Source organism: Pogoniulus pusillus, chromosome 4 (assembly GCF_015220805.1).
Source record: "Pogoniulus pusillus isolate bPogPus1 chromosome 4, bPogPus1.pri, whole genome shotgun sequence".
In the NCBI taxonomy this organism is placed as follows: Eukaryota; Metazoa; Chordata; class Aves; order Piciformes; family Lybiidae; genus Pogoniulus; species Pogoniulus pusillus.
In genome coordinates, this window is record NC_087267.1 from 19,649,604 (window position 1) to 19,673,929 (window position 24,326).

The 24,326-nt window shown below is 63.0% G+C and overlaps 2 protein-coding genes across 3 annotated transcripts; both read right to left on the reverse strand.

Annotated features, from left to right (window-relative positions):
* Positions 1–256: 256 nt before the first annotated feature.
* Positions 257–16,032, reverse strand: CPT1B (carnitine palmitoyltransferase 1B). 2 transcript variants are annotated; one of them, XM_064142326.1, is made up of 19 exons: positions 15,966–16,032; positions 14,135–14,294; positions 13,163–13,302; positions 12,124–12,295; positions 11,784–11,885; positions 11,568–11,705; positions 10,987–11,064; positions 10,786–10,893; positions 9,548–9,632; positions 9,247–9,442; positions 6,887–7,072; positions 6,693–6,798; positions 5,970–6,086; positions 5,109–5,273; positions 4,313–4,447; positions 2,840–2,992; positions 2,132–2,245; positions 1,282–1,374; positions 257–498 (listed from the first exon to the last, which is right to left on the reverse strand). In XM_064142326.1, the coding sequence occupies exons 2-19, from the start codon at positions 14,273–14,275 to the stop codon at positions 409–411; spliced, it is 2,319 nt and encodes a 772-aa protein (XP_063998396.1). In that variant the 5' UTR covers positions 14,276–14,294; positions 15,966–16,032; the 3' UTR covers positions 257–408. The 2 variants fall into 2 exon arrangements, with proteins under 2 accessions (XP_063998396.1, XP_063998395.1); XM_064142325.1 differs by lacking the exon at positions 15,966–16,032 and having other exon boundaries at positions 14,135–14,600.
* A 2,170-nt stretch (positions 16,033–18,202) lies between these two features.
* On the reverse strand, positions 18,203–23,959 carry CHKB (choline kinase beta). The gene is made up of 11 exons (XM_064142322.1): positions 23,736–23,959; positions 22,996–23,104; positions 22,138–22,251; positions 21,889–22,022; positions 20,691–20,795; positions 20,411–20,469; positions 19,691–19,778; positions 19,494–19,602; positions 19,288–19,394; positions 19,090–19,171; positions 18,203–19,006 (listed from the first exon to the last, which is right to left on the reverse strand). The coding sequence occupies exons 1-11, from the start codon at positions 23,903–23,905 to the stop codon at positions 18,950–18,952; spliced, it is 1,134 nt and encodes a 377-aa protein (XP_063998392.1). The 5' UTR covers positions 23,906–23,959; the 3' UTR covers positions 18,203–18,949.
* Between the last annotated feature and the right edge of the window lie 367 nt (positions 23,960–24,326).

The following is a 24,326-nucleotide window of genomic DNA, read 5'->3' on the forward strand; positions in this document are numbered from 1 at the left end:
ACTACAACTGCCCTAACGAGCACCACTTGCTGATGGGCACAGCTCACCCACAGACATGGGCACAACTCACTGGGCACTCTCTTAATGCCCCAAAACTGCCACCTTCCATCTCTCGCTCCCCCCTCCCTCAAACTGCTGACAGTGCCCATCAAGGGGATACTAGAACCCTCATGGGTGCCCAGTGGGTACCCCATGGTGCCCCATCCCTTCCCAGTGGTGCCAGCCTAACAGCAGGCACAGAAGGCACGTGTCACACCTGCAGCCTTTATTTGAGTCACACACAGAGCAGTAATACCCTCCCTGTGTCGTCCCCCCCCCCGCCCTTAACCCGGTGCCAGGGCTCAGCCTGGCACCTCCCCCGGACCCTTGTGCCCCCACAGGGCAGGGGGGGCAGTGCCCAGTGCCTGTTCACTGTGCCCTCTTGGCAGGGGGCAGATCGAAGAGCTGGGAAATGTCCAGCATGGCCTGGCGGATGTGGGCTCCGAAGCGCTTCGAGTCCTGGGGGGGCACCACTTGTCACCCACCCTGCCCCCCCAGGGTGCCATCTGCCATCCCCCTGCCCCCGGGGCACACCCCGTGCCCTCAGGATGGCAGCTGGCACCACCACCCCCCATGCCAGAGGATGCCACATCCTCTCACACACCCCCCAAACCCTGGCAGGGCTGGCACAGGTGGCACCCAGAGCAGTGAGCAGGGTTGGGGGGTACCATGGGAGAGGGCTTGGGATGGGGTGGGGGGGTCCCACAGGGAGTGGGGGGTCTCATTGGGGGGGGTACTGCTATGAGTGGGGGTCCCATAGTGGGGGGGAGGTCTGTGACAGGTGGGGGTCCCAAAGGGGGTGGAGGTCCCATAGGGAGGGTACTGTGAGTGGTCCCACAGGTGGTGGGTGGGGGTCCCATGGAGGGGGGTCCTGTGATGGGTTGTGGGTGTCCTACAGAGGGTGGAGGTCCCATAGAGAGGGTGCTGTGAGAGGTGGGGGTCCCATGGAGGGGGGTCCTGTCATGGGTGGGGGGGTCCTACAGGGGGCGGAGGTCCCATAGGCAGGGTACTGTGAGGGGTGGGGGCCCCAGAGGGAGTGGGTGGGGGTCCCACGGAGGGGGAGGTCCTGTGATGAGTGGGGGTCTTGGCCCTATGGGATTTGGTCTGGGCCATGGGGGTGGTCAGGATTGAGGTTTTGGGACCCTCTCCCTCCCTTAGATTGGATGGCACAGTCAGAGCCTGCCCTGTGCTCACCCTGCCCAGCACCCCCTGTACCCCCCCAGCTCGGGGGGTCCCCCTCACCGTCTCGGGGCTGGAGAACTTGCTGGAGACGTGGAAGGTGATGAGGTTCTCCCCAGCGATGATGTAGGACACCCCATAGCCATCGTCTGCCACCTGCATGGGCACAGGGCACTGCCACCCCTGGGGGGCACTTGCCAAGGGGTACCCACCTGGAGTAACCCAGCTGAGCTACGGGCATAGGGGCACCCAACCAAGGCACTTATCTTGGCTATGGAGCTGGGGGCACCCAGCTGGGGCATCTGTCTTGGTCACAGGCCTGGAGACACCCACATCGGGCATCTATCTTTGCCATGGGGCTGGGGGCGCCCACATGGGGCCTCTATCTTGGCCACGGGGCTGGGGACACCCACATGGGGCATCTGTCTTTGCCATGGGGCTGGAGGCACCCACATGGGGCATCTGTCTTTGCCATGGGGCTGGAGGCACCCACGTGAGGCATCTGTCTTTGCCATGGGGCTGAGGGCACCCACATGGGGCATCTACCTTCACCACGGGGCATCTGTCTTGGCTATGGAGCTGGGGACACCTACTTGGGGCACCTGCGTGGGCTGTGGGCACCCACTTGAGGGCCATGGCGCTAAAGGAACCTAACATGGGGCACTCATGTGGGCTGTGAGTTTAGGGGCACCTCCAGCATTACCCATGTAGGGCACACACCCATGCCACAGCTCTGGGGGCACCTCTTTGAGCACCCACCTGCTCTATAGGACTGGGAGCACCCCAGTAGGGGGCACCCACCTGCCCCAGAGCCATGGTGTGTATGAGGTTGCGCTATGGACCCCAACTCCTGCCCCACCAGGCACTCTGCCAAGTGCCCCCCAGTGCCCTCCCAGCGCCCCCCAGTGCTCACAGGGCCGAAGCCACCCCCGGTGGAGACGTGGTCAGGATGCTCTGTCAGGTCAAACATCTTCAGCTGCTGCTGGGGGGTCTGGCTGGTGGAGAGGCGCCAGGGCTCCGACAGCACCTGCAGGCACCCGCTGTCGCCCACTGTTCCCCATGCCACCCTGCTGTGCCCCATGCCACCCTACTCTGACTCACTGGTGCCCTATGCCACCCTACTGTGCTCCACTGCGGCCAGTGGAGAGCTGCCAGGTCTCCAACAGCAGCTGAGGGCCGCCCACTGTGCCTCACTGTGCCACATGCCACCTCCTGGCAGCCTGTTATGCCCCATGCCACCCCACTGTGCCCCTCTGAACCCAGTGGTGGAGAGCTGCCAGAGCTATGACAGCACCTGAGGGCACCCACTGTCACCCACGCCAACCCCTGGCACCCTGCTGTGCTCTGTGCCACCCCACCGTGACCCAATGCACCCAATAGTGGAGAGCTGCCAGAGCTATGACAGCACCTGCGGGCACCCCACCGTGCCCCGTGCCACCCGCCCATGCCCTCCCCGCACCCTGTGGACTCCCGGTGCACCCCACACGGTGACACTGCCACCCTCCCGCCTTGCCCGCACACACAGGGCAGGCTGCAGGACGAGCGGGACACCGGCGGGCGTCACGGGGTGGGCACTGGGGTACACACCGGGGTGGGCACCGAGGGGTGCCCGGGGTCGCACCTGATCGAGGAAGGGGGAGTGGACCCCCAAGTACCGAGAGACGACGTAGAGGCAGAAGAGGTGGCGGTCGATGCCCGCGCCCGTCATGGCCAGGCGGTACAGCTGCTGGTGCTTGGTGGCTGCCAGCTGGAACAGCTTCTGCCGCTCTGAGCGCTGCCGACGGAAGGCACAGCGCCCGTGGGGCACATGCCGGTGCCCACCCGGCCCCGCAAGGCAGCTGCTTCTGAGAGGTGGGCACCGCCAGGGGGTATGGGGACCCCCATGAGGGACAGAGACTTCAGCGGGGGATGAGAATGGTCCCAAGGGATGGGGAACTCCATGGGGGATGGCATCTCCATGAAGGATGGGGAGTTCTGTGGGAGCTGGGAACTCCATGAGGGGATGGGGACCTTCATAAGGGATGAGACCTCCACGGGGGATGGGACCTCTGTGGGAATGGAGACCTCCATGGGGGATGGGACCTCTACAAGAGACGGATATGTCCCCAAAGGATGGAGACCTCCGTGAAGGATGAGGAACTCCATGAGAGATGGGGATCTCCATGATGGATGGAGACCTCTGCCAGAGATGGGAATGTCTCCCAGGGATAGGGACCTCCATGAGGGATGGGAAAGGTCTGTAAGGGCTGGGAATGTCTCCCAGGGATAGGGACCTCCATGAGGGATGGGAAAGGTCTGTAAGGGCTGGGAATGTCTCCCAGGGATAGGGACCTCCATGAGGGATGGGAAAGGTCTGTAAGGGCTGGGAATGTCTCCCAGGGATAGGGACCTCCATGAGGGATGGGAAAGGTCTGTAAGGGCTGGGAATGTCTCCCAGGGATAGGGGCCTCCATGAGGGATGGGAAAGGTCTGTAAGGGCTGGGAATGTCTCCCAGGGATAGGGACCTCCATGAGGGATGGGAAAGGTCTGTAAGGGCTGGGAATGTCTCCCAGGGATAGGGACCTCCATGAGGGATGGGAAAGGTCTGTAAGGGCTGGGAATGTCTCCCAGGGATAGGGACCTCCATGAGGGATGACCTCTATGAAGGACGAGAGGTGTCTCTGCCTGTGGCGGGGGGGTTTGGAACTGGGTGATCTTTGAGGTCCCTTCCTACCTAAACCATTCTATGATTCTATGTCCTCAAGGCATGGAGATGTCCATGAGGGAGGAGAACCTCCTGCAGATACAGTCCCTTTCTCTAGGGATGGAGATGTCCCCAAGGAACAGGGACCTCTAGCAGAGATGGAGACTTCCATGAGGAATGGGGATCTCTGCTGGCATGGAGACCTCTTCTAGAGACAGGGACCTCCACGAGGGGTTGGGCACCTCCCCAGGGGATGGATGGGGACCTCCTCAGTGACCAAGGCCAGGATGGCTGAGGACCTGTGCGGGGGCTGTGCCAGCAGGGGTGGTGAGGCTCCAGTGCAGTGTCGGGGCTGGGGCAGGGGGCAGGGGGAGGTTGGGGTGTCCCGGGGTGTCCCCGGTGTCACTCACGCTGCGGTGAGGGTCCCCCATGCTGCGCACAAAGGCGGTGGCCTCGGCTGTGCAGGACCTGACGGTCTCGGTGCGGCCCTCGCGGAACAGCCGCGTCATAGAGGCCTCGTAGGTCAGGCAGAAGCAGCCCTTGTCCTGCCGGCCACCAGCGCCCCACCATGTCCCCAGGGGCTGGTGGCCTTGTCCCCAACCCCTGCCCCATGGCCCAGTGGCTCCATCCTCCTCCCAGTCCCCATCTCTGGTGCTGTGTCCCCAGCTTCATCTCTGTCCATGGCCTCATCCCTGTGCCCCATCCCCGTGTCCCCATCGCCGTGTGCCCTGTCCCCATGGCGCCATCTTCATTCCCACATGCCCTGTCCCCACCCTTCCTTTGTGTCCCCATTCCTGTCTTCGCATCCCTATGTCCCCAAGTCTCCATCCTTCTCCTCATCCCATTCCTGTCATCACATCCCCGTGTCCCCAACCCCATGTCCTCTGTCCCCATGTCTCCATCCTTGTCCCCATCCCCACGTGCCCACCCCTCCATCATGTCCCCATTCCTGTCCTCACATCCCCATGTCCCCATGTCCTTCAGTCTCCATCCTCACATCCCCGTCCCATTCTTGTCCCCATCCCCATGGTCCATCCATGGCCATATCCCTGTTCCCATGTTCCCATGCCCACATCCATGCCCATGTCCCCATGTCCCTGTTCCCATGCTCTCACACCCATGTCTCTATGTCACCATGCCCATGTCTCCATGCCCCCATGCCCATGCCCCCATCCCCAAGTCCCCGTGCCCATTCCCATGCCTCACACGAAAGTGTGCCAGCTGCAGGGCAATCTGGATGAAGGCATCGGGGCTGGTGCGGCACCGCTTGATCAGGCCCTTGCCAAAGGCTGAGAACTGGAAGCAGCTGAAGTCCACGTCCTGTGCCAGCGCCCGTGCCACCCGCAGAGACCCCTCGATGGCTGCACGGCACTGAGGAACATGCCCATGGGCATGTGTCATGACACGGGCACACCAGGCACGTGTCATGGTGTGGCCACGGGAAACCAAGCACCAGTCCACTGTCATGAGGTGGGCACCAGGCTCTAGGTGACCATCATGGTGTGGGCACCAGGCATCAGACACTTGTGATGGTGTGGGCGTTGGGCACCAAGCTACCATAGTGGTGTGGGCACCAAGCACTGTACATGCACCATAGCATGGGTATGGGGAACCAAGCACCAGGCCACCATCATGATGTGGGCATAGACCATCAGGCCACTATTGAGGTGTGGGCATCAGGCAGACTTCATGGCATGGGTATGTGGAGCCAAGCACCAGGCCACCATTGTGGTGTGGGCACCAGGCACTGGGCAGTCATTTTGGTGTGGACATGGGACAGCAGGCCACGACTGTGGTTGAGCACTGGGCACTGGGCACCAGTGGGCACAATGAGGTGTCTGAGGGGGCAGAGAGGTGTGTCTAGGGGGACACATCGCCCACCCCAATGCCATGGGGGTGCCTGGGGGAAGTACAGGATGTTGCCCAGGGCAGGCACAGAACCTATCCCATTGCCATGGAAGGTGTCTGAGGGGAGTAGTGAGGGGTGCCTGTGAGGGGCACAGAGCCTGCCCCAATGCCAGGTGGCACAGGGGGCACCCAAGCCCCCCTGCAGTGGTCAGAACTCACCTCTTCAGGCAGATCCCACTGCAGACGCTGGGGGGGTGCCAGGGCCGTGTTGGGCTGCCCCTTGCAGTTGCCCTCCTCTGTGTAGCCCATTTGGAACTTGTCAGTGGCCAGCATGAACTAGGGGGCACAGGTTGCCAGTCAGAGGAGGCACCAGACTCCCCCCACGCCCCCAGTATGCCCCCTGGAGCCCCCTCATTGTCCCATCCAACCCCAGCTCGCCCCAGGATGCCCCCATCCCCAGAACCTTCTGACTCCTTTTGCCCTCTAAAGAGGGGTTCCAAGCTTGGCAGTGCCAGCTGGAGATCTCTTGCCCTAGGGGTCTTCAGCCCCAGGGTACCTAAAGAGGATGCCCACCCTGAGGGTGCCAACCTCCAGTGGTAGTTTAAATGGGTGTCATGAGCCCCAGGGCACCCCACAGGAGTCCTCAGCTGAGGGATGACCAACCTGGAGTTCCCTAACAGGGGTGCCCAATGCAACTGCTCAGCCTTGTTGTGCCCCAGAAAGGTGCCACCCGAGGTGCCCCATGGGGTTCCCCAACCCTGGTGGTGACAACCTTTGGGGGTCATCCAAATGAGGATCCCCAGCTGGAGAACGGCCAGCTGAAGGTTACCAACCTAGAACTCAACGTGGGTGCCCAAGGAGGGGTGCCCAACATGGGGGGAGGGGGTTCCTCAGCCCCATGGAATGATGCCCAGTGCTGGCAGCAACCCCCGGACTCCTTACCTCCCAGAGGTGCCCAATAATGGGCGCATCAGCCCAGGAGTGCTCAGCGTTGGCACCCAGCTTCCCGTTCTTGTAGACCACCAGGGTGAAGGACTTGTCGAACCAACTGCAGGCGAGGGGTGAGGGCAGGGTGGGCACCACGGCTGGTTTTGGGGGGGTGGCACGGGGTGAGGGTGCTGGGGGGTGGCACGCACCGGTCGTAGCACTGCCCGTGGAGCAGGGACTTGGCGTAGGCATCCATGCAGCCCTCCTGGCCCTCGACGTAGCCGTGCTCCTCCTCGTCCAGCGTCAAGAAGAAGGCTGCCCGCTCGATGGCATCCAGGGCTACCTTGTTCTTCCCCTGGCTGAAGAAGCGGGCACGGGCCTCTGCCCAGGGCACCCTGCAGCAGAGTGCCCATCAGGGCGGTAGTCACCAGCCTCCTGAGAATCTCGCTGCAGCCTCTGCTTGTTGGGGGCCGCAAGGTGCGGTGGCTCCAGGAGCCGTGGGGGCATGTGGGTGGTGGCCACTAACCTGGGAAGGCTTTGAGACCTCACCCACACCCACAGTGCCCACCCGCGGGTGGCATCACACCCAGCCACCTGCACCCACTGCTGTCCCCAGTGCCCACACCATCTCCAGTAGCCCCAGGATGCCCAACTCCTCCGACGCTCCACCATCCGGCCACTCCAGCAGGCACCCTGCCCACTGTGGCCACCATGCTGCCATTGTCCCCATCACCCACATTGTCCTCATTACCCTCATTGTCCCATTGTGCCCACGGCCACCATTGTCCCACTGTCCTCATCACCCACATTGTCCCATTGTCCCCATGGCCACCATGCTGCCATTGTCCCCATCACCCACATTGTCCTCATTGTCCCATTGTCCCCATGGCCACCATGCTGCCATTGTCCCCATCACCCACATTGTCCTCATTACCCTCATTGTCCCATTGTGCCCATGGCCACCATTGTCCCACTGTCCTCATCACCCTCATTGTCCCCATGGCCACCATGCTGCCATTGTCCCCATCACCCACATTGTCCTCATTGTCCCATTGTCCCCATGGCCACCATGCTGCCATTGTCCCCATCACCCACATTGTCCTCATTACCCTCATTGTCCCATTGTGCCCATGGCCACCATTGTCCCACTGTCCTCATCACCCACATTGTCCCATTGTCCCCATGGCCACCATGCTGCCATTGTCTCCATCACCCACATTGTCCTCATTGTTCCATTGTCCCCATGGCCACCATGCTGCCATTGTCCCCATCACCTACATTGTCCCATTGTCCCCATGGCTATCCTGCTGCTGTTGTCCCATCACCCACATTGTCCTCATTGACCTCATTGTCCCCATCGCCACCATTGTCCCATTGTCCCCATCATCCACATTGTCCCATTGTCCTCATTGCCCTCATTGTCCCATTGTCCCTGTGGTCACCATGGTGCCATTGTCTCCATCACCCTCATTGTCCCGTTGTCTCCATAGCCACCAACGAGCCATTGTCCCCATTGTCCAAACTGTCCTCATTGCCCACATGGCCTCCTTGTCCCCACTGCCCAACTGTCCCTACCATCACCATTGCCCTCATGGTCCCCATCATCCCCACTGTTACCATTGTCTCTATCATCTCCACTGTCTCCATTGTCCTGACCCCTCCTATTGTCCCCACTGTCTCAGTGTCACATCATCCCCTTGTCCCATTATCCCCATTGTCCCTCCCACTCATGTTGTCCCCAGTGTCCCCATTTTCCCCATTGCCTCATTGCCCCATTGTTCCCTTGCTCCTATTGTCCCCATTGTTCCCCCCACTTCTTTCGTCCCTGTTTGTCCCCATTGCCTCATTGTCCCATTGTCCCCCCGCTACTATAGCACTCACTGCTCCCATTTTCCCCACTGTCCTCATTGTCCCCTTGCCCCCATCATCCCCATTGTTCCCTCCACTTGTATTGTCCTCATTGCTCCGACTCCTCACTGCCCCACTGTCCCCTTGTCCCCACTGTCCCTGTAGTTCCCCTACTCGTATTGTCCCCTTTGCCTCACTGTCCCCATTATTCCCATTGCACTCACCACTCCCACTGTCCCTTTTGTCCCCCTGTCCCCATTGTCTCATTGCTTCAACTGCTCCAACTGTCCCCATCATCTCCACTGTCAACATCATTCCCAATGTCCCTATGCTCCCTATTGACCCCAACACTCCCACTGTCCTCCTGTCCCCATCACCCCCACCACATCCACTGTCCCCTTTGCCCCATCTCCATCACCCTTACCGTTCCCATTGTCCCCTTTGCCCCCCGTCCCCATCACCCCCTCCACTCCCACTGTCCCCTTTGCCCCCATCTCCATCACTCCTACCATTCCCATTGTCCCCTTTGCCCCCCTTGTCCCCATCACCCCCACCATGCCCCCTGTCCCCTTTGCCCTCCTGTCCCCATCACCCCCTCCACTCCCACTGTCCCCTTTGCCCCCTTGTCCCCATCACCCCCACCCTTCCCACTGTCCCCTTTGCCCCCCCTGACCCAATCACCCCCATTTCCCCCCCACCCTCCCTCTCTCCCGTTGGCCACCTGTCTCCAGCAGTGAGCGCCGCCAGGTGCTGCTCTCCGGGCTGGGGCGGGGAGGGGTCATCCAGGATCCTTTGGAATTGGAGCTGCAGGTCGCAGGGGGGCAGCAGCTGCCCCCCGTAGTAGAGCCAGACCTTGTAGAAGCGACCCTTGTGGTACACGGCCAGGTGCTTGCTGTCCAACAAGTGCAGCAGCGTGTCTGAGGGGTGGGCACACGGGCACGTTGAGAAGCGGGGGATGGTGGTCATGGGCACCTGATGGCACCAGGAGCTCACCCCCCAGGCTCCCCTCGCCAGGCCCATACCTGTCTCCTTGCCCGGGATGCGGGTGGTGTTGAACATCCGCTCTGACTGGTAGGAGCACATGGGCACGATGCCCAGTGCCATCATCTGAGGGGGAGGGGGGCACAGCCATCAGAGAGGGGCTGGGAGGGCTGTGACCCACCCCATCTGACCCCTGAGCCCCCAAACTGGGAGCCTGAGATCCTCCCCGGGAATCTCCACATCCCGAAGATTCCCTCCCCCCACCCCCTCCAGTCCCATAGTGCCACATTCTCCCCTGCCCTTCTGCTCACCCCAAACCCCCCCAGACACCCCCAGCCCTAAGCACCCCCTGCAGACCCCCAGCAGCCTCAAAACCGCCCCCCCCTTCCCAGTCCTATATTGATACCCCTGACCTACAGCCTCCCCTGCTCCTCTGTTGTCCCCAAGACCTCCAGTCCCACCAACCCCCACACAGACCCACCAGACTCCCCCCCAGTCCTGTAGGCCCCCCAGCCTCTGAGCCTCTTGACCTCCTGAACCCCTAGCAGCTCCAAGACACCCCCCCCCTGCTACAAGCCCCACAGTGACTCACTCTGGTCCTCCTCCTGCCCCACAACCTTTCCTGTCCCTCAGCTGTCCCAAAGACTCCCCAGCCCCACCAGACATCCCCAGTCCTGTACCCCCCCAGCAGCCCCACAGTGACACCCCCACCCCGCTCCTACACTTGACTCACAACCACTCCTATCCCTCTACTTGCCTCAGGACTCCTCAGTCCTACCACACACCACTCAGACACCCTCAGCCTCATGCCCCTCCATCCTAGCCCCAAGACCCCTCTCCCACCAGTCCCACCAGACACCCCCAGCCCCGTGTCCCCCCACCAACCCCACAGTGACTCTTTCCTGGTTCTACCCTTGGCCCACAACCTCCCCTGTCCCTCTGCTCTCCCCAAAACCTCCAGACCCACCAACCCCCAGCCAGACCCACCAGAGTCCTCCAGTCCCATGGGCCCCCCAGTCCCTGAAGCCCCTTGACCCCCCTGAACCCCTAGTAGCCCCAAGCCCCCCCCAACAAGCCCCACAGTGACTCACCTCAGTCGACTCACCTCAGTCCTCCTCCTGCCCCACAACCTCTCCTGTTCCTCAGCTGTCCTCAAGTCTCCCCAGTCCCACCACCCCACCCCTCCCAGATCCACCAGAAACCCCTCAATTCTGACAACCCTCATCCCCCAGAGCCCTCTGCCCCCCTTCCAAACCTCCCCAAGCCCCAGGGTGCTCACGGGGGGGATCTCTCCCCGGTCCAGCTTGCGGCGGTAGAGCAGCATGGCATGGACAGCGTTGCCCGCCCGGGCAGCCTGGATGTGGCTGGGGGTCACGTAGAGGAAGTCCTGCAGACCAAGGATGGGGGCTTGGTCACCATCTCAGGGTGGGGTTTGGTGACCTTAGAGGTTCTCACCTCTGCCCCTTTACCCAGCCCTTACCATGGCATAGTAGTTGCTGTTGACCATGAGTGGGCTGCGGCCACGCAGGTAGATGTACTCCTCCCACCAGTCGCTCACCTGGGGTGATGGGCACAAGGATGGGCATCAGAACAGGAATGGGGTGCAGGACTCTCCACCCTGCCATAATGACCCATCTGGGACATCCAGGAGGTTTCAAGGGCTCCCTCCTCATCATCGTGAAGGGACAACCGGAGGCTGCAGTCATCGTCATCTCCAGTGGGCACCAGGATGATGGGCCCAGGGTCACCATCTCCAGTGGGCAACAGGATGATGGGCCCAGGGTCACCATCTCCAGTGGGCAACAGGGTCGTGGGCAACAGGGTCGTGGGCAACAGGGTCATGTGCCCAGGGTCACTGTCTCCAGGAGACAAGAGGATGATGGGCACAGGTCACCATCTCCAGTGGGCACCAGGATGATGGGCACAGGGTCACCATCTCCAGTGGGCAACAGGATGATGGGCCCAGGGTCACCACCTCCAGTGGCAACAGGAGCATAGGCTTGGGTTAGGGTCACCAGCTGCAGCCCGTGAGGGGTGTCTGGAGGAGCTGAGGGTGCTCACATAGTTGGTTGTCCACCACGACTTGAGGATCAGGTATTTCTGCAGCCGTGGAGCTGTCTGCTCCTTGAACTCCTTGGCCAGAGCCTCCATCCTGCCATACTTCTCATCGTCCATCAGCGGACGCACCGACTCCAGGTACTGCAGGGAGAGGAGCCAGAGTCACCTTCCCACCTCCACCCCACCATGGCTGGACCCACCCTGTCCCCCTGTCCTCACCCGGGTGACGGTGGCCTGCACGGAGGGCACAGGGAGCTTGGGCAGGGAGGTCTGGAAGCTGTAGAGCAGAGGCTTGCGGACTGACAGCAGCTTCATCAGCGCCTGTGGGCACAGGGAGGAGGTGGATCTCCATGACAGGGAGCAAGGAAAGCTCACCCCCACCATCAGAAGACCTCACCAGCACCCTGGCACCCACCATCTCCACACCACGATGTGGAGTCAGCTCATCCCCACCATGAGAAGACTTCTCCAGCACCCTGGCACCCGCCATCTCCATACCATGGCGTGGAGGTAGCTTGTCCCCACCATCAGAAGACCTCCCCACCCCACCAGGTCTCACCACCCAGATCTTGGTGCTGCGGCTCATCTTGCCGTGGGGCTCAAACATCCACCCATGGTAGGACAGGAGAAGCTTCAGCAGCTGGCGGAAGATGAGGACGGTCGAGAGCCAGACGCCGGTGGAGAAGACTGCAACGCTCACCACCGTCCGGCTCTCGGCGCTCAGCAGGTGGCTGCAGGACCACATGGGGTGAGGTGGGATGTGGGATGTGACCAGCTGCTGGGAACCCAGAAGGGATGTCCCCATGCAAGGGCACACCCATAGTGTTTGGGGCATGTGGAGTGGGACCCACCAAGGCAGGTTCACAAGTGGGGCTGTGACCACAGGGATGGGATGGGACCCCCTAGCAGATGGTGCAGGTGCCCACGGGGAGGTGGGGTGAGGGGCTTTGGAAGCCAGGGTGGGTGGGACTGGTAGATGTGTGAGGTGGTGTGGCCTCAGGGACGTGGCCTGTGGGACTATGTCCATGAGGTGGGATGTGAACATGGTGAGTAGAAGCATGGCCATGAGTTGGAGGGGATTGGGCACCACTAAGGGACATGGCTGGTTGGACCATGCCCATGGACTGGGACATGGTGGGTAGGACTATGGCCATGTGTTGGAGGAGGCTATCCACCACCAAAGGACATGGCTAGTGGGACCATGCCCATGGTGTTGAGGGATGTGTGTTGGTCCTGACCAAGGAGCAGAGACAGTGGCACCATGCCTATAGACTGGGTGGGTAGGACCATGGCCATGAGTTGGAGGGGTTTAGCCACCACCAAGGGGTATGGCTGGTGGGACTGTGCCCATGGTGTCAAGGGACATGTGTTGGTCCTCACCAAAGGGTATGGCTGGTGGGACCATGCCCAGGGACTGAGACATGGTGGGTAAGACCATGGCTATGAGTTGGAGGAGGTTGTCCACCACCAAGGGGCATGGCTGGTGGGACCATGCCCATGGACTGTGAGGCGTGGTGTCCAGCAAAGGCTGTGGTTAGTGGGCACATGGCCATGGTTTGGTGGGCAGGGTGGGGATAGGGTGGTGCCCCCATGCTCACCTCTCAGGCAGGCAGTGGCGGATGCGGGCGATCAGCCCCAGGGAGGGGTCAACCTGGCAGTAGAAGGAGCCAGCAGTGGCCATCACCACCACCATCCAGCTGGATGGAGAGGCTGGGTAGACACCAGTCAAGAAGCTGTTCTGTGGGCATGGAGAATGGTCAGGTGGTGGGCACAAGGGGGAATGAGATGCAAAGGAGACACAAAGGGTACGGTGACACAAAGTGACACAAGCAAGGAGACACAAGGAGAGAGGAGACAGGCAAGGAAGACAAGGTGTGAGGGGTGCCCAAGGGATAAGGTGGGCAAGGACAAGGTGTGAGGGGTGCCCAAGGGAGAAGGTGGGCAAGGAGGACATTGTGTGAGGGGTGCACAAGGGAGAAGGTGGGCAAGGACAAGGTGTGAGGGGTGCACAAGGGATAAGGTGGGCAACTAGGATAAGGTGCAAAGGACACAAGGGATAAGGTGGGCAAGGGCAAGGTGGGCAAGGAAGACAAGGTGTGAGGGATGCACAAGGGATAGGGTGGGCAAGGACAAGGTGTGAGGGGTGCACAAGGGATAAGGTGGGCAAGGACAAGGTGGGCAAGGAGGACAAGATGAACAAGGTAAAAGGGATAAGGTGGGCAACTAGGATAAGGTGGGCAACTAGGATAAGGTGCAAAGGACACGAGGGATAAGGTGGGCAAGGACAACAAGGTACAAGGGATAAGATGAGCAAAGTGGGCAAGTAGGACAAGGTGGACAAGGAGGACAAGGTGGACAAGCTGCAAGGGAGTCACAAGGGACAAGGTGAGCAGGGTGGGCAAGAAGGACAAGGTGGGTAAGAAGGACAGGGTGGAAAAGGAGGACAGGTTGGGCAAAGAGGACAAAGTGAGCAAGCTGCAAGGGACACACAAGGGACAAGGGGAGAAAGGATGCCAAGGTGGACAAGGCTGGGGGGCCTCTGACCACCTGGATGCCCCCTGGGTGCCCACCTTGGCACGGACCAAGCGCTTCTTCCATGAGGAGATGCCTGCGAGGTAGAGCTGGCGCAAAGCCTCACGGCTGAGGTGGAAGTCCAAGCCTTCGGGGGTGACAGAGAACTGGAAGGCCACAGCCTGGTGAGCTTCTGCCATGGTGGGTAGCTGTGGGCACCTGCAGTGGTGGTGGGGGCACCAGTGGGTGCTGAGTACAGGAATGGACACCCCCCTCATGAGCGACACCCACTGGATGCAGTGCCAGGATGGCCACGCCTGTCCCATGGGAGCTCTGCCAAGCCCAGTGCTTGTGCTGCCTGCCAGTCATGGGGTGCTGGCACAGTGCCCACTGAGGGAAGGTTCAGTGCTGGTAGCATCACCGAGGAGGGGACACGGGCATGGGCACAGCCCTGTCAGCGGGTGGCCTCGGAGGGCATATAGCACACAGTGTCCCTGTGCTGGAGTGTGGCACACAACGTGTGGCACACGTCATCTCTGCACCAGTACCAGAACATGGCACATGGGACATGCTGTCCTTGTGCAGGAACATGGCACACAGCACATGGCACATGCTGTCCCCGTACTACAGCATAGTACATGGCACACACCACCTCTGCACTGAAACATGGCAAAGCTGGGACCTTGGGAAACTTTCCTGCGTGGGCACAGCTGATGCTGGGCCCCTGGGTGCTGTGAGATGCCCCTGGTGCAGGTGAGCTCTGGGTGCCCTTGTGCATCAGTGTCTTTGAGCTGGAACAGCACCAGCTTGGCATGAGCCAAGGCACAGTGACCACTGCCTGGCATAACACAGCAGGGCAGCAGGCCCCATTGCAGACAATCACCCTGCAGAGCACTGCACTGCATGGCCGGGCACAGCCTGGCATAGCACTGCAGGGCATGGCACTGCACAGCATGGTCCGATGTTGCCTGGCAGTGCACGGCAAGGCCTGGCACAGCACCGTCAGGCGCAGCAATGCCACTGCAGGCTCCCAGACATCCCACAGGACCCACACCTGTGAGTGGGAAGAGCCCCTCCATGGGCTTGCTCCCTGCTACCCCCAACAAGGGGTTGGGGGGGGGGGTGAAGAACCAGTGGCTACAGGACTGGGGTCTGTGGGTCAGGGGGTGCAGTGCTGGGGGGCTGCAGGACTGAAGGGCTGTGGGATCAAGAGGTGTGGGACTGGGGGCTGTGGGGTCAGGGGGTGCAGTGCTGGGGGGGGCTGAGGGCTTAGGGGCTGTAGTGCTGGGGGGCTGTGGGCTCAGGAGGTGTGGGAGTGGGGGGCTATGGGGTCAGGGGGTGCAGTGAGGGGGGCTGATGACTTAGGGGCTGCAGTGCTGGGGGGCTGTGGGCTCAGGAGGTGTGGGAGTGGGGGGCTGTGGGATCAGGGGGTGCAGTGCTGGGGGGGCTGAGGGCTTAGGGGCTGCAGTGCTGGGGGGCTGTGGGCTCGAGGGGTGGAGGACTGTGGGGTCAGGGAGTGCAGAAGTGGGGGGCTGAGGGCTCGAGGGCTGCGAGTTTGGGAGGCTGCGGGACTGGGGCCTGCAGGACTGGAGCGGGCAGCAAGGTCAGAGGCTGTAGGGCGTGGGGGCTGCAGGGGTGGGGGCTGCGGCGCCAGGGGCTGCAGGAGCGGGGGCTGCGGGACGGGGGGGGCATCGAGGTCAGAGGCTGTAGGGCGTGGGGGCTGCAGGAGTGGGGGCCGTGGGGTGAGGGCCTGCAGGACTGGGGGGGGTCATCAAGGTCAGAGGCTGTAGGGCGTGGGGGCTGCAGGAGTGGGGGCCGCAGCGTCAGGGGCTGCAGGACCGGGGGCTGCGGGACTGGGGTCCCCCCCCCACCCCGCCCGGCGGCCGGTACCTGCTCGGGGGCGGACGGCGGCAGCGCCGGGGTCGGGGTCGGCGGTTGCGAGGCCCGCGGAGCCGGGCACCCGTCACGGGTCAGCGGCACCGGGCGGGCCCCGCGCCAGGCACACGAACGGCAGCGGCTGCCCCGCGCCCCCCCGCCCCTGCGCCGCCCGCGGCGCCGCTCCGCCCCCGCAGCGGGCATGGGGCCGCGGACGGCACTGCCGCCGCCACCAGGACCCCAGGCTGACAGAGGGAATGGGAGCGGGACCCCGGGACAGAGCAGAGCTCCCAGGCGGGGGCCGGCAGCGGGACCCAGGGACAGAGCAGGGCTCCCAGGCGGGGGCCGGCAGCGGGACCCCGGGAGAGAGCAGAGCTCCCAGGCGGGGGCCGGCAGCGGGACCCCGGGACAGAGCAGAGCTCCCAGGCGGGGACCGGCAGCGGGACCCCGGGAGAGAGCAGAGCTCCCAGGCGGGGACCGGCAGCGGGACCCCGGGACAGAGCAGAGCTCCCAGGCGGGGACCGGCAGCGGGACCCCGGGAGAGAGCAGAGCTCCCAGGCGGGGACCGGCAGCGGGACCCCGGGACAGAGCAGAGTTCCCAGGCGGGGACCGGCAGCGGGACCCCGGGACAGAGCAGAGCTCCCAGGCGGGGACCGGCAGCGGGACCCCGGGACAGAGCAGAGCTCCCAGGCGGGGGCCGGCAGCGGGACCCCGGGACAGAGCAGAGCTCCCAGGCGGGGACCGGCAGCGGGACCCAGGGACAGAGCAGAGCTCCCAGGCGGGGACCGGCAGCGGGACCCCGGGACAGAGCAGAGCTCCCAGGCGGGGGCCGGCAGCGGGACCCCGGGACAGAGCAGAGCTCCCAGGCGGGGGCCGGCAGCGGGACCCAGGGACAGAGCAGGGCTCCCAGGCGGGGGCCGGCAGCGGGACCCAGGGACAGAGCAGGGCTCCCAGGCGGGGGCCGGCAGCGGGACCCAGGGACAGAGCAGAGCTCCCAGGCGGGGGCCGGCAGCGGGACCCCGGGATCTCAGAGTGGAACTCGCAACCCCGGTCAGGGATCGGGGGTGGCAAGTTCCAAGAGGAAAGCCACATCCCAGGCAGGGACCCACATCCTGGGATGGGCTCAGCAGCCTCAGGCACGGACTGGCAGCCCGGGCAGGAACCAGCACTCACCAAACCGGCCTCACACTCTGGGAACAGACTGGCACCCTGGGAGGGGACCCCACCTCGTGGGCACCACGACTGTGTGCCTGTCCCAGGGGTGGGTGACCGTGGCAGGGTTACAAGGGCCACATATGGATCCTGCCATGGCAGGGCAGTGCCAGGGCAGCACCAGGCAAGGACAGGCAGAGGAGAGGCTGCTGCTGCCAAGACGTTGGCCTTGACCTTCTTGCCCACTTGGGAATGGGCCAGAAGCAGCTGCCCATGGTGTTGGTCATGCTCACAGTGTCCATAGTGCCCGTTGTGCCCACACTATCCACCACAGCTGGAAGTGCCCTGGAGGAGACCTCTGGCCACCATTTTAAGGTCACAGCCAGGGCCATGCCCGCATTTGAGTGACAGTAGCAGGGTACATGCCCTCTGCCCACCCCAGGGTGAGACTGCCCCATGCAAGCTCCAGGGGTTGGTGCCAGGGAGGGAGCCCCTGGCTGTGCCCCACAGTGTGGCAGTGCCTGCAGGCTATAAATAGCTGGTATGTGGGTGAAGGGGCAGCTGGGGCTGTGCCAGGGAGGGCTGGGCCCTGGCACCCACCCAGTACAGCACCACGTGCCTGCTGCTGGCAGCTGCTGGACGGGCAGAGGGAGCTGGAGTGCAGAGAGGGACATGGGGCAGGTGACCATGAGGTGACCATGGGGAAGGTGGCCCACAGGGAAAGTGATGCCATGGGGCATAAGGGAAGGTGGCCAGGATGAAGGTAACCATGGAAGGTGTTGCCACGGAGTGTAGGGGAAGGTGACCTACAGATAAGGTGACCATGGAAGGTGACGCCATAGGGCACAGGGAAAGGTGGCCACAAGGAAGGTGAAAGGCACAGAGGAGCTGATCACGAGGTGCAGGGAAAGGTGACCATGGGGATGGTGGAGTCAAGGGGGTGCTGGAGGAAGTGACCCCGGGGAAGACAGCTGTGAAGGGTGGCCATAGAAAGGGGACACCATGGGGAAGGTGACGACTGAACGCGGCCACGAAGAAGTCCCTCCCCACCCAGTCCCACACCTTCAGCAACCAAAGATCCTGGAGCAGCTGCCTAACCCTCTGGGACATCCTGGGGAGGAGCAGGCGGTGGCCAGGGGACCACCAAGAGCCAGCTGAGGCCATGCCCCACCGCAGCATTTATTGGTCTGAAGGGAGGGTACATTCTGCCATCGGAGATGGGGACACACACAGCAGCCCCCATCCCCTAGCCACTGCCCCTCACCCCAGGAGGCCTGGGGGTGACCAGAGCTCTGGAGGGCACGAGAAGGAGCCCAACAGCAGCCCCCTGGGGGCTCTCAGCACCCCCTGGGAGCCCAGAGAGGGGAACTTTGGCAGCTGTGCCCGCTCTGTGCCCCACACTGGCCAGGGCAGGGGTGTCTCACCAGTGCTCCCCCCGGCCCCCAGATTCAAGCCCTGCTCTGTGCCAGCAATGCAGGGACAAGGAGACAACCCACCTCCCCAGGGAGGGTTGTCTCCTTTGCTGGGGGACACAGATTCCCCCCACCCTCCCCACCCTCTTCCCTGCACCTTGGGGGGTACCCGAAGTGGGCACCAGCTTCCCCAAAACCGTTCCAGAACAACCCCACCCCAAACAATTCTAGCCCCCTCCCCAGGGAGGGCAAAGCCTGTCCTTGTCCTGCCCCACAGTCCAGGCACTGTCAAGGCAGGAAGGGGGAGGCCGTGGGGGTCAGGTAGAGGTGAGGGTGGGGGTCCAAGCAGAGCTGTGGGGGAGGTCAGGCAGAGGTGGGGCAGGGGGCCAGGGAGGGCTGAAGGAGGGGTCCCAGGCAGCCCTGAGGGAGTGACTCTCAGGAGCACTGTGCCTTGTGCTGGAAATAGGCCTGGAAGCGGCTCTCTGCATAGTCCTAGAGGAGCAGCAAAAGGGAAGTTAGGAGCTGCCTGGGACCCTCTCCAGAGCCCTCCCCCCCCAGCCCGGGGTAGGACTCACCAGATAGCCAAAGCTGATGGTGGAGATCTTGGCCTGCAGGATGGACCACAGCCCCCAGAAGAAATGAGAGGCCAAGGCGAAGCTGGTGGAGAAAACAGTCAAAGGACAAGGGGAAGGTTGTTGCTCCCTAGCTCTGTGCCACCAGCAGACGGGGCTGTGCCTCCCCTTCCCCCCCTCGCCCTATGCCGTGCCCCTCACCGGTTGATCTCGGTGAGCATCTCCTCCTCTGCACGCAGCTGCTCCTCCGGCGTCGTGTCCCCGCGGCGCCCTACCTCCTCCCACAGGTAGTGCCGGACGAAATGCAGCTGCAGGGAGTGCAGACGGAGGGTTGGGGACTCTCCCCACGACACTGCCACACCTTCCCCCCCTTCCCCAAGTGCTGGGGGGTGGAGGGGGTCTTCTACCTGTTGCTGCCTGCTGGGGTAGTTCTCTGGGGAGGCCTTGAAGAAGGGCCAGGCTGGGTGGGTGTAGTTGTAAACCCACTCGCAGAAGTGATTCCCAATGTCAAAACCCCTGGGGGAATAAAGAGGTGGGGGTGAATAGAGGCCCTCTCCAGACCCCCTCCTCAGGGGGTCCAGAAGAGCCCCCTCCCCAGAGGCACCTGTAGTTGTAGCTGCTGTACTCGAAGTCGATCAGCATCAGCTTGTCTGAGGAGGAAGCTTCATGCCCAGCCAGCAGCAGGATGTTCCCTGCAGGAATGGGGAGGGATCAAGGTGGGGGGTTCTGGAGGGGTCCTGAGTGGGGAGCAGAAGGCTGAGGTTGTGTCCAGAAGGGTCTTGGAGGGGATCTTGGAAGGAGTTGGACAGGGGCAAAAGGCCAGTGTTGTGCCCAAGGATGGATCTGGCAGGACCTGCCCCTTAAGGGCAGGTTGAGGTTGTGCCCAAAAGGAGCCTGGGGGAGGTCCTTCAGGGGTTTTGAAAGGAGCAGGAAGTTGAGGATGTGCCCAGGGAGGTCCTGGCAGGATCTGGGCAGGGACTAGAATGCTTAGGTTGTGCCCACGGTTGGTTCTGGGTGAACCTGGAAGGGGCTGGAGGTCAAGGATCAACCTCGGGGGGAACCTGGGCAGGGACAGGAGGCAGAGGCTGTACACAGAAGAGCTCTGGGGGAGTACTGGCAAGAGCTGGATAGGCACAAGAGGCCAAGATTGCTCCCAGGGAGGGACCTGGCACGACTGAGGCAAGGGCCGGGTGGTTGAGACTGTGCCCAGGAAGGAGTTGGCAGGTCACAGGTAAGGGGCAGGAGGTTGAGGCTGCGCCCAGGGGATGCCCAGGGCATACCCGGGGGGGTGGGTGTCTTGGCAGGGGCAGGAGGCCACACTCACCTTCCTGGACATCATTGTGGCAGAATACCACAGGCGAGGGGGTGGCCTCCAGCAGCTCCCTGCGGTCAAGGGGCAGAGGGTTCAGCAAGGGCAGGGCCAACACTGCCACTAGCAGAGCTCTGGACACGGCTGGGAGCCAGAGGAGCCCTGCCTGTGGATGTGGGGACATCTCCACAAGCTGTCCCTGAGGTTCCTCAGGTGGCAGGCACCCAGAAGAACAGCAGAGACTCTCCCTCCAGAGAAGCTGAGACCACCCTGCCCCATGTAAGGTCAAGTTCACCTGAGGTTCTTCATCTCCTCATGCAGGTTGTAGGTCTTGAGGTGGTTGAACTTCTTCAGCTGCTCCTCCTCAGTGAAGGTCAGCTCTGAAATCTCCTTCAGGTACCTGCGGACAGCAGCCAGGTGGCACAGACACCCCTGAGTACTGCCATCCCATAGGACTCCCTTCTCTGTCCTCAGCCTGGCACTGAGGAGCTGCCCTAAGCCCTGTTCCCACGGGATCTGCCAGTGGTTGGCTAGGAGGCCTTCTGAGACCTGGATGCCAGTGGTTGAAGGACCTGGGGGTGGCTTCTGGCTCCTCACAACTCTCTGACAGGAGGTTGGAGCAAGCTGGGAGGTGACATCATCTCTAGTCTTGTCTGATGGATGAAGAGGAAACAGTCTCAGGCTGCCCTCGAGGAGGTTACAGGTCGGCCATGAAGAACAGTTTGTGCCCCTTGAGGATTGCCCAGGCCTGGCCCAGGTTGCCCAGGGCAGCAGTGGAGTTCCCACCCCTGGAGGGGTTTCAAAGCAGTGAAGCTGTGGTGCTGAGGGCCACAGGTTGGTGGTGTCCTAGCAGTGCTGGGAGAAGAGTTTGAGCTGGACGGTCTCAAGGGAGGTTCTCTTCACACTCTACTCTGCCCTAGGCAGGTCACAGATGGAAAACAAGAGCAAGTTCTGGACTCCCCAGTGCCAGAGAGACTGGGAGCTACTGAAGAGAGTCCAGTGGAGGCTGGGGAGATGCTGAGGGGCCTGGAGCATCTCTGTGAGGAGCAAGGGCTGAGAGCCCTGGGACTGCTGAGCCTGGAGAAGAGCAGCCCCAGAGGGTATCTTGTCAATGCTCAGCAAGAGATAAAGGCCCTGTGGGGGGCAAGAGGATGAGGTTTGGATCTTTCCAGTGGTGCCCAGTGCCAGGCTAAGGGGCACCAACTGGAAGACAGGGAGTTCCATCAGGAGCAACTTGTTGGTTGTGAGGGTGCTGGCCTGCTCAGAAAGGTCATGGAGTCTCCTTATCTGGAGATCTTCCAAGCCCACCTGGCCACTGTGACCCTGGTCAAGCTGCTGTGGGTGCCCCTGGTGGAGCAGAGGGGTTGGACTGGATGAGCTCCAGAGGTCCCTTCCCAATACACTGTCCTGGAGCTCTGGGATCTTGAAGCTCTCCTCCAACCCATCCCTTCATGCCTCCCCTGCCCCAGGCCCCACCCCAAGCCCCCTCTCACCACTCCATGGTCCCAAAGAGCCACTTGGGCTCCTTGTTGAAAGGCATCACCATGCCATGGAACCGTGACAGCTTCACCGCGATCTCCCTGGAGATGCCAGGGTCCCGCAGGTCTTCAGTGCGCAGCCGACGGCTCTGGGGGGACAGGCACGAGGCAGCGGCGCTGGGGGAGGAGGAGGAGGAGGAGGAGGAAACCCCTCCCCGAGGCGGTCCTCAGCACATCAGGGGCGCTGGGACCCCAGTTCCATACTGGGATGAACTGCTCCAGCCGGCCCTGAGGGAAGACGCCGTAGAGCCGCGGCCCCAGTGCCCGCTCGGCCAGGATGGCGAAGGTGACACTCTCCAGCACCAGTGAGTCCACGCCCTGGGAGACTGGCAGTCAGGGACAACCCCCCCCAGACTCCCCCAGTCACTCCTGTGACCGCTGTCCCAGTGCCCCCCCCAGCCACCCCTCCGCTGTCCCAGTGCCCCCCAGCAGCCCCCTACCCAATGTCCCTGTTCCTCTCCCAGTGTCCCCCAGTTATTCCCCTACTTTCCATGTTCCCTTGCCACTGTCCCCCAGCTGCCCCCACCCCAACTAGTGCTCCAGGTGTTCCCATGACTGGAGTCTCAGTGTCTCCCCAGTCACCACCACACCCAGTGTCTCTGTCCCCTTTCCAGTGTCCATGCTTCCCTCCCAGTGTCACCCAGTCGCTCCTCTGACCCCCTACTGTCCCCCAGCTGCCTCTCCCACCAGTGTCCCTGTTGTCCCCCTGGCTGCTACCCTACTGTCCCCCAGTTACCCACCGCATCCCCGCACCCCTGCTACCCCCACAACCAGTGTCCCAGTCCCTCTCCCAGTGTCCCCCAGTGGCTGCCCTCAACCAGTGTCCCAGTTCCCCTCCAAGGTGCACCCCTGACCAGCGATTTTGACCTCCTCCCAGTGTTCCCAGTTACCCTCCCTCAGTTCCCAGTAGGCCCCCAGGATCCCCACACAGTGGGGGATAAGGGCAATGGTGGAGGAGCCTCGAGTGCCGCAGGAGTGCCGCTTTGGGGGCAGGGGGTACTGGTCACGGGGAGGGAGGTGACTAGTGGCAGGGTGGGTGCACGGATGCCAGGGGGCACTGACCTGCAGGATGGCCCCATAGACACGCAGCAGCACCTGGCGGGGCTCGTCCCCGACGCTCAGGACGTGGTCGGGCAGCGCACATTTGAAGAGCAGGTTGCTGAGCCCCCCGCTGCGGGCACAGAGAGTCAGGGGGGGCACTGGGGAATGGGGCAAGGGGGAACTGGGGAGCCCCCCGGGGCGGTGATGGGACCGAAAGAGGGGAAATGGAGGGGGGGAGGGGGAGTAGGGTGGGGAGAGCTGAAGGATCTGGTAGGAAAGAGGGACAAGGGTGCTGGTGGAGTAACTGGGAGAGGGAGTGGGATACCAGTCAGGAAGGCAGCTGGGAGGGGGACAGGGACACTGGTCGGGGGGTAACAGAGGAACTGGGAGAGGGACAGGGACACCTTCCAAGGCAGCAACTGGGGCACTGGAAGAGGGATTGGGGCAACAGACGGGGAGGGAACTGGGGGCCACTGGGAGGAGTACAGAGCTGCTGGTTGTGAGGGGCAGCTCGGAGGGGGACTGGGTTGCGGGTCCAACGGGGGGACATTGGCCACTGGCTGCGGATGCAACAGAAGCACTGGGAAGAGAACAAGAACACTGGTCTGGGACGTAACGGGAGAGGGACTGGGCACCGGGAGGGGAACCGGGACACTAGGGAAGACAGGGAGGGGCACTTGGCTACCGGTGCCCCGCGGTGGAACAGGACAGGAACCCGGGGTCGGGAGGATAGGGCAGGGCCTCCCGGTGACGGCTCCTACCTGATGGGCTCGATAAAGAACTCCTCGGGTCCGATGAGCTTCCAGGAGCCGGAGAGGAATTCCCGGCACCAGGCATAGGCCTGCAGGCGAGTGGGGGCGGGCACGGTCCCGGGCACGGCCTCGGCTCCGGCTCTGGTCCCGATCCCGCTGCCACGTTCCGCCGCCGCCATCGCTGCCCGGCCCTGCCCTGCCGGCCCGGCCCGGCTCGGCCCAGCCCGACCCGCTGGGGGCGGGACGCGGGCGCGGCCAGGTGGGGAAGGCTCTAGGCCAATAGGAACGCGCGCCCCGTGATGGCGTTAGAGGCGCAGCCAATGAGCACTCGCGCCCTGTGTGACGCCAGGGGGCGGGGCCGGGCCGGCGGCGTGGCGGGGATGCGGCGGGGATGCGGCGGAACGTGGAGGTGAAGGCTCGGCTGCGGGAGGGGGTGCGGAGCGCGGCACAGCGGCTCGGCGGGCAGGGGCACGGGCAGGGGCAGCTGCTGGTCCAGGCCGACACCTTCTTCCGTGTGCCACGGGGCCGCCTCAAGCTGCGCCGCACCGCCGTGAGTGCTGGGAGAGGGAAAGGGCTCGGGAAGGTGCGGGTGGGAGGCTT